Genomic DNA, 14,778 nt, shown 5'->3' with positions numbered 1-14,778 from the left:
ATAAAAATTCTTTATTAGTATATTGTTATGTGAAAAGATGCTTTGATTTAGTAAGATGTGTGGAGTCTAGGACAATTTCGTGCTTCAAATTTGACAGGTAAACGAGATGACGCTGTACTACTCAATACATATTGCGATTTTTGCGGTAACACTGATTTTCAAAAGTTGACGTTTGACAACTTAGTGACCGCAAAACACATGGCGCAGTACAGCGCCATCTGTTTTGGATGTCAGAATAAGTGTACGTGTTTTTCTTGGACTTTACCTCTCTATTACAATCAATTTTGTTGTGTTGCTAACCCTGAAGTCTGTAACACACTACCGCACTGCACCTCGACCTTGGTGCGCCGTATCTATAAGTGAGAGCGATACAAAATTCAAGCTTATTAAGCGACGGGTGAAAAAAAACAAAACACCTTCAGAACATTTTTTTATTACAAAAATAAGGAATGACTTCCGCTCTTCAACTTCTTCAACATTTATTCAGCAAATAGGCCACAAGGGCATTTTTATACGTCAAAATAATAACAATACATTAACCATTTTATAAATTACAACTATATGTATATGGTCTCTTAATGTCGAATTATATAAAAAAACTATAATAATGATATAAAAAAGCCCGCAGGGCAGCTTGTGGAGTAACGACCCCACGGACCCGAGTGCTCCCGAGAGTCGGTCAGGGTCTCCATCTCCAGCTCTTTCTTTTTATGTTCATTTCTTGGTAAGCTATAAAAATGATTTAATTATTAAATTAAGATAATTTAGTTGGTTTGAAGCGGGGGTAGCATGATAAAATAAGAAAATATAAATAGGCAATCATAATATATCGATATCAAAGTCGATAAATAAAGTACAACCCTAGCTGAAATGTTTACATTATTTAAGCGTAAAAATATAGTTAAATAAATCCAATCACTTCATGATCTATAACTGCACAGAAGAACCTTGCTATTTATAATGTGAAACATCCTTAAATTTCCCAGGAACATTAACAATAACCAATATTTTTCATGTAAATTATAGCGTACCTGTGTATGGTTAAAGATGGCTGATTTGGTGGTTTTCTTATGCCGCACCCTAATACACTACACACTGGCATATTCGCGACGTAATTATTCACATTTGGCTTCAATTATTTTAAATCACAAGCAAAATATTGAAAGATAATTAATAATTTTAATTTTCACCACGACTTTTTGACAGGACAAGTACCTGCTGAACTGACAGACAATGACATTTGCGTGACTAAACATGGCGGATTTTCGGCCGCATTAGGTATTTACGTATTTTCATGGAACACTTTATGTCCGTACTGAAATACTGTCACCTTTTTTTGCTATGGGTTACAGTGCTGAGTAAAAACGAGATAGATATATATTTATGTGTGTGCCGTCAAAATGGGTGCTATTTCTATAAGCAATTGTACGTATAGAACAATATGTCTTGTCCCTATTATATAGGTCTATGAGTTCGACTAGCTGTCGGCTCTCAGCTTTAATTTTTCTTGTCCCATCAGTCAAGCAAGGTTTAAATTTCCTGTGATCAAATTATCATTAAAATGCTATAAATTTAGTGAAATTCTTGTGAAAATAATGAAAATATAGGTTTGTAGTGCTGGTTACGTAAAACTATGAGCTGTGTTTTAATTGATTCACATTTTAAAATCTAAATTTTTACTGAAAATTGGATTCAGTTCTTTAGACCGTGTGTGTAGTAAATTGCGGAATCAACTGTGAAGTTTAATGTTACTCCAGTTTAATTAAAGTATTGTAGTGTTTATTGGCATTCCTGTAGAAACTTGGACTAAGAGATCATTATTGATTTCTGTCCATTACTCACGGAATTTATTAACGAACATGTTGTGCAGTTTAGTTATTTATTCTGAACTAGAAAATAATCATTTTGTCATTCATATAGGATGGTATGACTGATAAATAAAACTATAGTATTTTAAGCATTTAACTTTCAACCCTTTAAGCATATGTATTTATGTTAATTTTCTGTTTTGTTCACCAGAAACAAGAAAAATAAACACAAAAATGTCTACTGTAAAAGCAGCTCCTCCAAAGGAACAAGCAAAAACACCTCCACCACCACAGTGAGTATATTCCAAATATAAACATTCATATACAACACATACACATAGGCATAATAAAAATAAAAACCGGCCAAGTGCGAGTCGGACTCGCGCACGAAGGGTTTCGTACCATTACGCAAAAAACGGCAAAAAAATCATGTCTGTTGTATGGGAGCCTTACTTAAATATTAATTTTATTCTGATTTTAGTATTTGTTGTTATAGCGGCAATAGAAATACATCATCTTGAGCTTACCATGGGGCTTAGTCAATTTGTGTAAGAAATGTCCTATAATATTTATTTAATATTTTGCTATGTCACAAGAATTATTATACTGCCATACTATAAAGTCAAGTAGAGCTATCTCAAAACAAATTTAATTGCTAACTTATACTTTAGTATAGCCAATAACTCTATTTTCAAAATCATTTGTTATTGAGATATCGCTATTTGGCTTAGGAGGGCAGTATACATACCTGAAAAAAAAGTTACTGTATTACTCAAGACTTCTTATCCAACACAGTTACGATAGATTAAAATCATGGATAGGGTCATTTATCACTTTTTATCTGCTGATATTTCAGATAGTTGTTACACTAGTTTGATCGTTTTAAACCTATCTGACTAGTGATAACTTGTCCATCCTGTCCTATGAGAATATGCTTTCTATAATATCAGTATTTTGCATACAAATGCAAAAACTGTGACTAGTTTGTTGCCAAGGCCACATTACATGTGTTAACTGCTTAACTTGCTTTATTATGTTAATATCAGTAACAAAGTGTTTATGGATAATTAAGAAACTTACATAAATAGGGGAGACTGGGACGGTTGATTCTAGGGGAGACTCAATCCCCTAAATTGAAAACTTCTCTCACATTTTTAATCTCTAACATAGTTTCAAACTATACAATAGTATTTACTTGGTAATGTTTAATAATTGTGAAAATTTAAATCAGTATTTAGTGTATTTACTTGGTTAATTGCACACATCTAACACAAAAAAATAAGAACTAGACTACAGATGAATAGATGCAGTTATAGTTATAGGTAAAGAACTTTGCTGAAGCCCCTCTTATAATCATAATCATAATCAATTTATTAATAATTAAAAATTACAAGTCATAGTTATTGCCTATCTCTAATAGGAAGATATAAAACATAACTAACACTATTACAAAGTGCAGTGGATTTAAACATTGGTACATATTTGATAGTTGTACTAATACACGCAGAGTACTGTACGCTATATATATATGTATTATATATTCGATTTCGTAAAATCACAACCGTAGAATTCTTTATGGTCGTAGAAAGCCTGCTCGATTAGCCAATTCTTTAGTTTTGTTTTGAAGATTGTGTTGCTAGGTGAATTCACTATTTCGTTGGGTAGATGATTGTATACCTTCGGACCCATGACGTGTACGAGTTTGGCTGACTTGGCTAGCTTGTGCGACACGGCCGGGATTCTTCTCCCAACTCTGGTGAAACGCACCTTATTATATGTTATTAGTTCAAGTGTTTGAACAGATATGCTATCATTTCAAATTTGTAACATGACATAAGATTTCTAATCATGTCCAAGTGTCCACGCACAATGGAGGGTTACGTACCTTCGTGCGAATAAAGCAATAAACAAAAAGCCATAACAAGCAAAACGGCTTATGAGGCTTATCTTCGCAATCTATCCTTTCTCCCTCTAAGTTTCGAACCATGCCGCCCAAAAATATGAAAAACATCATAATATTATTGGTGAAGTTTAATAAAGACTTTTTTCGCAATGTGACATCTCTTATTACTTTAAATTCTTTAAAACATTATGTCTGCCTATTGTGAAGAACTGGAACTATGGAATGCATAGCCCGAAATACTCATATCGGTTTTTTAAAAATCTATCAAAAGATGTGCCACATGTTGGAATTTGGGAAAACAATCCGATTTAGTCAAAATAAATATATGGAGAGCCCGCTAAAAATATTTTGTTTTTGAAGTATTTCATATGGAAGTGCGTATTGTGTATGTAGGTACCTACCTAAATACACAATACGCACTTCCATATGAAATATCTTAACATAAATTATTACGGCATGTCCGTCTGTCTGTACGTCACAGGCATTTTACAAGGTCCGTTTTTGTCACTTTAGCTACGGAACCCTAAAAAATTACACAAGAATCACAAGAACTACACTACACTCTGCTAACGCAGAAGTATGCAAGAATCTGAACAGTAGCTACCTAACACATTGCTAATGGCTGTTTTACCCACCCACTGCCTACACGCACGAGTATAAATGTGTTGTGTGTCAATGATGGGACAATGGTTTTGGCACATATCTATTCATTGTAAAAATACTATTTCACAGTGTTTTACGATTTCCTAGTCCCGTTTTTATTACTACAACAACAAATGCTACTTAAGTAGCGTCGGCTAGTATTTTTATTTTATTTTAGGGTGATTTTTAACAAGCAGAATTTTTACTTATTACTTCGTAAAGACGGGCTTTACGGGCACTACGAAATGGGCCAGAAAATTGGTGCGCAAGGCGTTAGGTATATGAAGGGCCTATCTTTACTTTTGAAATCTTTGAAGCAGAAGCGTTTATAGTAAGACAATAGTATTGTCTATGAATATTTACATTATCTCATATTTTTAGTATGAAACTGCAAACTAAGTACATGATTCATGAACAATGAAAAACATTGTCCTACGAAGGCTAAGAAGAGGAAAATGGTTCTGGACTTAGTTAGTGTGGTGTTGATAGCATTTTTATTTTTTATCATACGCGACAACGCCAAGTCCATCCCAAGTCATGCTTAAGCGGTGTATGTCAATTGTCGTTGTGGATAAGACAAATGTAACGTTCTGAAAATTATGTAAGTGCGATAACGACATAGTGCACGTGTGAAAAAAACACACCATAATAGGCCGACGAAACTTCGGTCCAGCTGCAGAGGCTGCAGAGCATGATATAAATTCTTTTTGTAATGGTATCTAATAAATATCCGGGAGACCGAGCTTTGCTCGGAAAGCATGAAAACTCAAAAATGCGTTTTCCCAGACATAAGACCTAGCTAGATCGATTTTTCGACCCCGAAAACTGTGTGAAAACCGTTTCCGAGATCGCCGAAATATATATAAAAATAAATATATATACTCGTTTAAAGGTATACCTAAGATATGTTACCCACCGCTTACTGAAAGCTGATGTAGTCTCAAGTATGAAGTACTCGCATTTTTCCTTGATATTCAGCAATATTGCTATTTAACTTGGCACGCAGCCCGATTGCCTAGCGTAGAGTAGGTTGGTACCAGACACTCGTTTGGCAATGGCAGCAATAACATTAATAAAGCCGTAGAGACACTATGTGGGACTGGGACAAGCTCAGGGACTTTTTAATGACCGTCACGCTTCATCGCTACGTGTATTTAATAAAACTCATTAAAACTCTTATTAGAGTAGGTATGTGTAAACAAGTTAATACATATTGGGCGAGCCTGAGCTGATGAAACGTTTTGTATCCCTTTAATGATAACTTAATAATCAAGGAAATTATTTTTTTCTTTGGAAATCTTAATAACTGTACATTTGGGGTTGATTTGGGGACAATTTAGAAATAAAATAGATATCCACGTATCTAAAATCAATACAACTCTAAAAATCCAATCCTTCATTGGGGGTCACCAACCATAGCTGGGCATTAACTCGTTAATCCGTTAATCGTTAATTAACGAAGTTAAGATTTCGAGTAACGGATTAACTTTTAAGTTAACTTTAAAAACCTGTAACGGACTTGTTAACTTCCGTTAACTTTTCTTAAGTCCGTTAATCGTTATACCTAAGTACCTACTCACACCAAGGCGGCGCGCTGCCTCAAATATAACACTAATAGTATACCTTCGAGTGCTGCTGTGGAACGCCAGTTTTCGACGGGAAAATATATTTTTTCTCCAAAGCGGGCGTCGCTATCAGACGACAATTTTAATATGCTCATGTTCATGAAGGGGAACATGCACCTTATGGCAGATGCTAGCGAATGATATTTTTATTGGCTATGCTATTATTAATTAGTAATGATTACCATGTTAATTAGTAAATTAGTCTTTAATAAAAATCAAAATTTATGATTATTTCTTCTAGTTTTCTTTCTTATTGCGTATATTTACGATTTCGAGTTAACGATTAACTTTAACTTCCGTTAAAACTTTTGAAAAGTAACGTTTTAACGTTTAACGAAGTTAACTTTTTATTTAACGGATTAACGATTAACGAAGTTAACTTTTTGATTAACGGTGCCCAGCTCTGTCACCAACTCACCACGTAATAAAAGAGTGTTAGGTACCTATTTAATTTTTAATCGAAAACCTTTGAGGCAAAGCGATTAAGGAGTATCCTAAAACAATTTTTACAACATTATGATGCCGTGCTAATAAATACAATTTTGAATGAAAATTAAATATGTAGGTTATAGGTCAAAACTCAAAAAGCGTCGTTGTAGCTGCTTTGATGCCGATAGTTACCTCCTCCTAAACTTAGAAGCGAAACGAATACCATTTGCTGAACTAGTGTAAACTATCTGTGCAGTATTCTATAGAAGACATTGGATGTTATTGGTGTGACATGACTATGTTTAATTAATTGTTGCTGTTTCAGTACTTTCAGTAGCCGTTTGTTCCCTTTAGGTAATTGCTGACTGACGAGTGCTTTATTTTCAGGCTATTACCAAAAATTATAAATGGCGGCATCGCGGGCATCATCGGCGTGTCCGTAGTGTTCCCCATCGACTTGGTGAAGACGCGACTGCAGAACCAGGTCATTGGCCCTAATGGCGAGAGACAGTACAAAAACATGTCAGTATCATACGTATGTACAACACTAGGTTTTAAGAGGGGCCGCAATAAGGGGACAAAACATATTGCGCGCAGCGCGAAATATGCGACGAAAGATAAGGTCATCGCGCCGGTTTTTAAAGTTTTACCAGGCGTGGCTCACTCCGCGATTTCGTCGCTTTGCTACAGGTAGCTAAAAGTACATCCGTTCCACACCAATTTTGGTGGCTAGCCATAAGCCGCGCGTGGCGCTGTCGCCGCCTAGCGGCCATATCTGTCCTGATCGTAACAGACGCGTTTTGTTAGAGAGTGAGTCTTCTGTACCTAGTGCTATTATTTATTCTGTGGTTTTACATCAATTCTTGGAAGACTTGGGACTTAATCACGTATTTAAGTTTGAAGATTTACGTCGGAACGTTTCGATCTTAAAACTTATATACGCGATTAAGTCACGTTGTACAATTTAATAATGTTTAAAAATCGTGAAAGTTTAAATCAGTGCATTGGGACTTACTTTTCAAAAGTAGGTATATCACTAGCCTAAGATCGATTACATCTCAAAATTAATCAAAAAGGCATCATTTCAACTTGGTTCTGTCTAACCACTCTAACCAGACAGTGTCCAGTTCGGTCAAGGATACGACATACCTATGTATAATGGGAAATTTCATAAATATTATTTATCAATAGAATATAGATAACCCAGATTTATCAACGTTTTATCAGATTTGACTTACAAAGCACTTCACTTAATTTATGAAGATGAGTTTGCATAGCACCAACAGATTACTTTTTGTAATCTGAAATCAAGCGTAAGGGTCAGATCAGTTGCGTTTCTGTCCACCTGTCTTACCCGATAAGCGGCTTTGGCAAACGCGTAGATTTGGACGGACGTATAGAGTATATGGACTCGTGCCGATCTGTTCTCGCGCAACAAGCGCTTAAGAAGCGTTACCTTGCGTTTTATTTCGCTATCACGAATTATGGGTTCTTGAATGAAACTATAAAACTTTCCCTAAACACAACACTGTTTACAGGTTGGATTGTTTTAAGAAGACATACGCCCAAGAGGGATACTTCGGCATGTACCGCGGTTCGGCGGTCAACATCATACTCGTCACGCCCGAGAAAGCCATCAAGCTGGCTTGCAACGATATGTTCCGCTACTACCTCACTTTGCCTGATGGGTAATTTTATATTCCTATAGTACAGCGCACAGCAAATGCCTTAAGAGATTACTAGACCGTGACTAACTTCCGACGAAATACTCGTAAGGTGGAAAACTGCCATCTACACTGCTGAAAACCAGCAAATTCACTTTAAGCTTTGTTGGCGACCGTGTGGCTCTGGCTACTAGCCAGTAGTCAGAGAGTACGGTACGGTACGGGGTAGCCACACGTTTAGTTTGAAACCTACTAACGGATTCCATTATCGCGAGCGCAACATTTCGACTCTTCAAGGCTTCCTGCTAAATAAATAAGGAATCATCAAAAATAGGTACAAGATGTACCTATTGTTTGAAGGGCTACGTTTTAACCTGTTTTGTATGTTGCTGTGTTATGTATTTCTATGCATAAAACCAGCTTTTTGGAACAGGTAAGTACAAAAAATAAGCAAAAGGGACTTAAACATTTTCTTTTCTTGCGCCCGCGCTCATTTCGCTCCGCATTTCACAAGGTGTTCTCTGCAGGGTATTAAATAACAAATTACAATCATACTACTTGGGATTTTTTCATGACTATATCGCATAAAGTAAACGAGATATTATTCGTTTACTCGTCTTTTTTTCTATTTTCTTTTATATGCTAAAAATCGAGGTAAGGTGCAGCCGGGGGGCATTTAAACTGCGGGGTAATTTAAACTAATCGAAATATCTTCCATGTTTTACATTATTAACTAGAGTCACACACAACACATCTTTTTCGCTATGCGGACATATATGGCACTCTAGTTAATAATGTATAATATGGAAGATATTTCGATTAGTTTAAATTACCCTGCACTCTAAAATTGCTCCCCTGCACCTTATAGCTACCAGTCAGTAACCCGTTATTTACGATGGTGTTGTGTTGCAGGACCCTGCCGATTTTCCGGCAGATGATCGCGGGCGGTGGGGCGGGCGCGTGCCAGATCGTCGTCACCACGCCCATGGAGCTACTGAAGATCCAGATGCAGGACGCGGGCCGCCTGGCTGCGCAAGCGAAAAAAGGTCAGGCTTTAACGTTCAACTTAGAATGAGACAGATATAGTAAGAATGCATCGCGCTGGTGCTACACGCTCGTCGTGTGGGTGAGAACCCATGAAACGCACGCTCGTCACATTGGTTAAAACAAAAGTGTAACGGTTGGCGTCGAGTGTGCACGCTCGGTGCGTGCGTTCCGTGGCCCTCGGGTCCGTGGGTAATGCATGTATCACATCTAACAAGTATAGTAGCGAGTCAGTGTTCAGTCATCTAAGGCGGAAAACCAACGTCCACGTAGCGGCGTGCCACCGCTGCACCACGCGGCGCGGTATGGCTTACTTTGAAATGGCCGCCTTTCGACTGTATCACTGCTCGCTGGCCAGACTCTTGGGCCTTAATGGATTATATGTTATTGTACAGAGGGCAAGAAGTTCGAGCGTCAGTCGGCGATGCAGTTGATCAGAAAGCTGCTGGCGGAGCGCGGCATCATGGGGCTGTACAAGGGGCTCGGCGCCACCGCCGCCCGCGACGTGTCCTTCAGCATCATGTACTTCCCCAGCTTCGCCATCCTCAACGACATGGGGCCGAGGCAGCCCGGCGCCAGCGGCCCGCCCTTCTGGTACTGAACTACTGACACTATCTAGCTCGTAGTACCTGTACAAGGGGCTCGGTGTGATGCCCTGTTAGGGCACAGCGATTTTCTCAAATACTAAATTAACTACTACCACAGATTATATAATAGTTCTTACGAACAGATACTATACTTATCTCTCAAAGAAAACGCATATACCTACCGTTTGATACCTACACAAAAATACAATGGAGTGACCTTCAGCGCGCCGCTCCCGGCACCGCGCGCACCGCTTCAACGATAGGTTTGCCGAAGCTTAGAAATGATAAATAAATACCTACTTAAACAGCGGAGTGAAATAAAAGGAAATCTAAATATTAAATTATACCTAATATTCCGTTTATGCTTTAGTTTAGTGTTTGCGAAATACTCATTTTAAAAGGTCATATGTCCCTGCAGTAACCGTAGTGTTTACACCGTTTTATAAACCGCGCAATGATCCCAGCAAGAATTAGTTTTAAAACTTCGTGTAATTTAAAACCAGATAGAGATTAATGTTTTACAATAAAGAAAAATAATAGAGAACCCATGAATACAGGTAGGTAATTAATTATAAGTTAACCAGAGCATAAATGATTAGGTATTTTCCGGTGTAAAATTAACTTACTGTCGTTAAAATAAACATTTACCAAATTAAATTAAAAATTTGCTACCTATTTAAAATACTACCTCTACCTATTCATCTAACTATACATTTGTCGTAATAAACACTACATGTTTAATTAAAGAAATTCAAGAGTACCTATGTAGCTTGTAACTACATATCGTAAAAATTGACAGTGCGGCGCGCGGTGACGTGCGTGCGTGAGCGCGTGTGGCAACCAACTGGCTGGCTTTTCTACCGTGAACGGTAGCAGAATCGTAGGTATAAATCCGAGCTGGCGCGGAGAGTTCCATAGGCCTGCTACTACAATGTGCATTATAAAAACCTTCTTCCAATAAGCCGTGTTGTGTTGCTGCAGGTGGTCGTTTATTTCGGGGTGCGTCGGGGGCTCGTTGGCCGCGTTAGGCGTCAACCCCCTCGACGTGGTGAAGACGCGCATGCAGACGCTCACCAAGGGCGCGGGCGAGCGCCAGTACACCGGCATCGTCGACTGCATCACGTGAGTATCCTGGGTGTGGCGACTCTGCCAAGCCCTCTAGGTTTGGCGCGCAACCCGCGTCGGGTTAGATAAGAAACCCTACTAAACCGCCATTGTTAAAGTGGTATTCACATTCACAATTAAATAATGTAAACTTTGTATTGCAGAAATGAGAGTAGTTAAAGTGACAGGCATTATAATACGAGCGTGAGTTTATGAAACGAGCTTAGTAAGTTTCATTATAGGACACGAGTGTTCTAATTATGTACAGTTACAGCACTGTTTTATCTACACACATATTATACCGGGTGCGGCCTGTAACACGAGCTAATAATTAAAACATAGATTGTACTCCTTAAACTGTGACACTTTTGTTCAACAACTTTTAAAAATTATGAAGTATTTAGACTCCCTATTTTTCATATAAAATAAATATTATCTTCAATGGACGCCATCGCCACGCCATTTCATTGTGATTGACGTTGCTTATCACGCCTTAAACATAACAAAATTCGCTATACATTGTGTTTTAGAATAAACTTTAAAGTGTATTAAAAATCAAACCACAAGTTATTTTTAAAAGTTGCTGAACAAATGTTGGTCAGTATGAGGAGTACCGCCTACAGTTTAGTTTTTTGCTCGTATTATAGGCCACGCCCGGTGCCATATTCTCTATGATGTGTTCAAGGACCGAATGTTATGACCGGCATTACAGTTCGTTGCTCTGTCGCAGATATGAGGTGGCATCTCCGAAATATCTTGATCGCCCGTTTTACACGAAATTGGTGCTATAGTTAGTCGATACACAACATAACAAAACGAATTTTATACAGACTAATTAAAAGATAAACTACCTAACGTCAAACGACGATAAATGAAAACGTACATTGCTCGATATGTTATTGGCCCGCGTTTTATACAATGCCGTTGTCGCAGGTCGACGCTGAGGAACGAGGGCATCACGGCGTTCTTCAAGGGCGGCGCCTGCCGTATGATGGTGATCGCGCCGCTCTTCGGCATCGCGCAGGCCATCTACTACATCGGCATCGCAGAGTCTCTGTTCGGCTACCCGAGATAAACCAACTGATATCGATATCACTTCTTGTTGATCCTTTACCAAATATTGCGCGCGAATCGATGGAAACAAATTTAATTGCAGATTAGATTACTAGTTCTCTTCGGGGAGTAAATGGGCTTTCATTGAACCAGTGAGCCGGTCGACACTTTCCGACAGTCGACACTGGCGTCACTTATCAAGGTGTAATAAAATCATACAAAATAATAGAACATAAGTATTTCAATATTAAATTAACAGCGGAAGTCACAAAACTTATTAAAAGCAGAACAAATATTGTTCAGAAACTTTATACACTTATTATTGTTATTAAAAATCAATTGTTTACGTTTTAAGCCCTTCTGTTACGCTTATAGTTCAATTGTTTTAAATTTAAGTACTTTAAGTTACTTTAGTCAAGAGCAATTAAAGTGATATTACTTTATATATTGTTACCGTAATGTTATTATCACTCTGCTGAAGTAAGGGCTCGCTGAATAATTAAATTCAATGAAATGTATATTTTTAGATTCACACACTACGAGTGAATTCTTAGATAACATGTTACGCAAAATTGAAAATCCGTATAAAAGACACAGTTTTCTGTAACTAGAGAAAACAAAACGATGGACGTGGGTTCTTCATTTCAACAACTTCATTTCTGGCTGTGTATATTGTATTGTTATTTTAATTAAATTTATATAATTTTTATTGCTTCTTTTACATAATAATTATAATATATATTTATAGCCAAGGATGTGAAATATTATGAAGTAAAATGATATGATAGTGTTTGGTTCTGTCTAACAGAACGTTCTCCTAAAGACATCGGTCGTCCATTATTAAATTTAGTCGCTTGTTCGTATCTGTTTAAGGATGTCGGTATGTTTTATCAGTGATGATGACAATAATATCACGTGTGTAAAATAGCGAACTAGGTAGAATGAAGTTAACGTTCCAATTTTATCAATGTCAATTGAATGATGCATGTGGTGAGTTACTGTAGAATATGATTCTCATCTCGATTGTTACTGATAAGACAAGCATATAATATTATCACACTGCCAATATACATTGACAAGCATTGCATTATCATAACGAGTGTGTTAAAAAAAAAAGTAAGTAAACAATGTCTAATTTCTAGTTTTTCGTAAATCTATTAACACATTGCACATAATCTAGTCTAAGACGAGTTCTTGCCACCAAACAAAATATTCTTCGTTGAATATTGAGCATATGTAGTGAATTGTGTGCTGTACCTAGTAATCAAATTGCAATACACTTGGCAAATTAATTTATAATAAAAATTAGAAACATAGCTACGTAGTTCAGTATCGAAGCACCCTGCATTTATATCTTAGGGTGGTATTCCATCTATCCAATATATTAGTCCATCAATGTCATTGCTTCTCACTCTCTCATTTAAGAAAACGTGAGACAAAACGTCGTTGCTCTTTCCAAAGCTGATATGGTTTCGATTTTTGATTGACAAATAGTTACCTAGCAACTAAACATATAAGGTATTAATTCATTTGATTAAAATCTCGCACATATCAGATTTGGTAAGCGCAACGACGAAAATATACATTGGACAGGTGGAATACCACCCTTAACTAGTACAAGTACGAAGACAAGTTCACAGTACAAAAACGTCACTACAATTATTAAAGTGACTTAGGTGTCGTAAAAATTGATGTTGTTTGCATGCCTACATGTTTACGTCTGCGTTATTGAATAACCGTGTTACGAATATTTAATCCTTATTATGTAAAGATATCATAAAGACAATAACATGCCAACGTTGTTAAAACCATTATAAATGTGTTTGTGGTATTATAAGGTAAAGTTAATGTGTGTCATAATCATGTCAATTATACTAGGCATCTCCTTCCATGACTTCCCTCTGGGATTCTCCGATCTACAATGATTCGAAATGGAATGTGTTCCACTTGCCATAATACCTAAATTGTTGCATAAGAACAGGATTAATTACAGCACAGCAGTGTCTGTACGATATAATTTTTATATAGACACACTTAGTTCGGCAGCTGGTAACTTTGGCTATTGAATTGTAAATTTATAAACAATTGAAAACTGACCACTTCTCATCTAGACGACAACCGAAACATACTTATATGAAATTAGATGTGCTTTCTTTTAGATGCATATTATGCCTATAGGTAGATGTTGAAAATAAAAATTACTTTAACAACACGTGAAGTTTTATTTATAAAACTAATCAGTGAACTAAACTGCCTGTGGTGACATTTTTTCAAGTACCTATCTTACTCGTGTTAGGACGTCCGGTTGCTGGCGCGGTTGCACGAAGCGGGTGAGCGGTTGAGTGAGCGAAAAATAGTATTGAGTCACGTAACCTAGCATCCGCAAATCTAGGGGAAAACATCAATTCACTACATCTTATAAAACAACCCCAAGACTCAAAAACTACTGAACTCATTTTCATACGATTTTTACCTATCAATAGAATTGAGGAAGGCTTAGGTGTATAACTTTAATCGAAAACGCTGCTTAACCCTTTATAAGGCCCCAGTTATACAGATATGCTACGTGAAAGTTAAATACACTACCATTTTTGTAATGCACTGGGGAACACATCTACGGCAAAAAAAACCAAATCATTAAGAAAAACATGTGGTCAATATATGCACTCAGCCTGTTAGTGCACTTGAGTTTTCAGATGATCTGTTTCCAATACACCTATTCATTGACATTGACGTTACAAACATAACGTGCTCTGTACAGACTGGCGTTTAATTGACTACATACGGTAAATCGAACATTATTGCGTCTCTTAGAGTGGGTAGGGTTAATATACGAATATCACTGAAAAAATTATAACCTGTGGCCCGTTTCACGATACAATTTACAAGCGGAAGTCTCTTTCTATCAAAGAGTTAGAA

The 14,778-nt window shown here is 37.1% G+C and overlaps 1 protein-coding gene across 1 annotated transcript; it reads left to right on the top strand.

Annotated features, from left to right (window-relative positions):
- The first annotated feature begins 1,487 nt into the window (after positions 1-1,487).
- On the top strand, positions 1,488-12,811 carry LOC134795868 (mitochondrial glutamate carrier 1-like). Its single transcript, XM_063767802.1, has 8 exons — positions 1,488-1,607; positions 2,020-2,101; positions 6,795-6,929; positions 7,946-8,095; positions 8,984-9,117; positions 9,511-9,709; positions 10,684-10,824; positions 11,740-12,811. The coding sequence occupies exons 2-8, from the start codon at positions 2,043-2,045 to the stop codon at positions 11,879-11,881; spliced, it is 960 nt and encodes a 319-aa protein (XP_063623872.1). The 5' UTR covers positions 1,488-1,607; positions 2,020-2,042; the 3' UTR covers positions 11,882-12,811.
- The last annotated feature ends 1,967 nt before the right edge of the window (positions 12,812-14,778 follow it).

The sequence above is a fragment of the Cydia splendana genome, chromosome 1 (assembly GCF_910591565.1).
Source record: "Cydia splendana chromosome 1, ilCydSple1.2, whole genome shotgun sequence".
NCBI classification, from domain to species: domain Eukaryota; kingdom Metazoa; phylum Arthropoda; class Insecta; order Lepidoptera; family Tortricidae; genus Cydia; species Cydia splendana.
Note: the sequence above shows the minus strand (reverse complement) of the source record. Positions and strands in the feature narration are given on the sequence as shown.

Coding starts and splice junctions, on each gene's coding strand:
- LOC134795868 (XM_063767802.1), top strand. CDS start 2,043: ATGTCTACTGTAAAAGCAGCTCCTCCAAAGGAACAAGCAAAAACACCT. Junction 9,710..10,683: donor GCCAGCGGCCCGCCCTTCTG/GTACTGAACTAC, acceptor GTGTTGCTGCAG/GTGGTCGTTTATTTCGGGGT. Junction 10,825..11,739: donor GGCATCGTCGACTGCATCAC/GTGAGTATCCTG, acceptor CCGTTGTCGCAG/GTCGACGCTGAGGAACGAGG.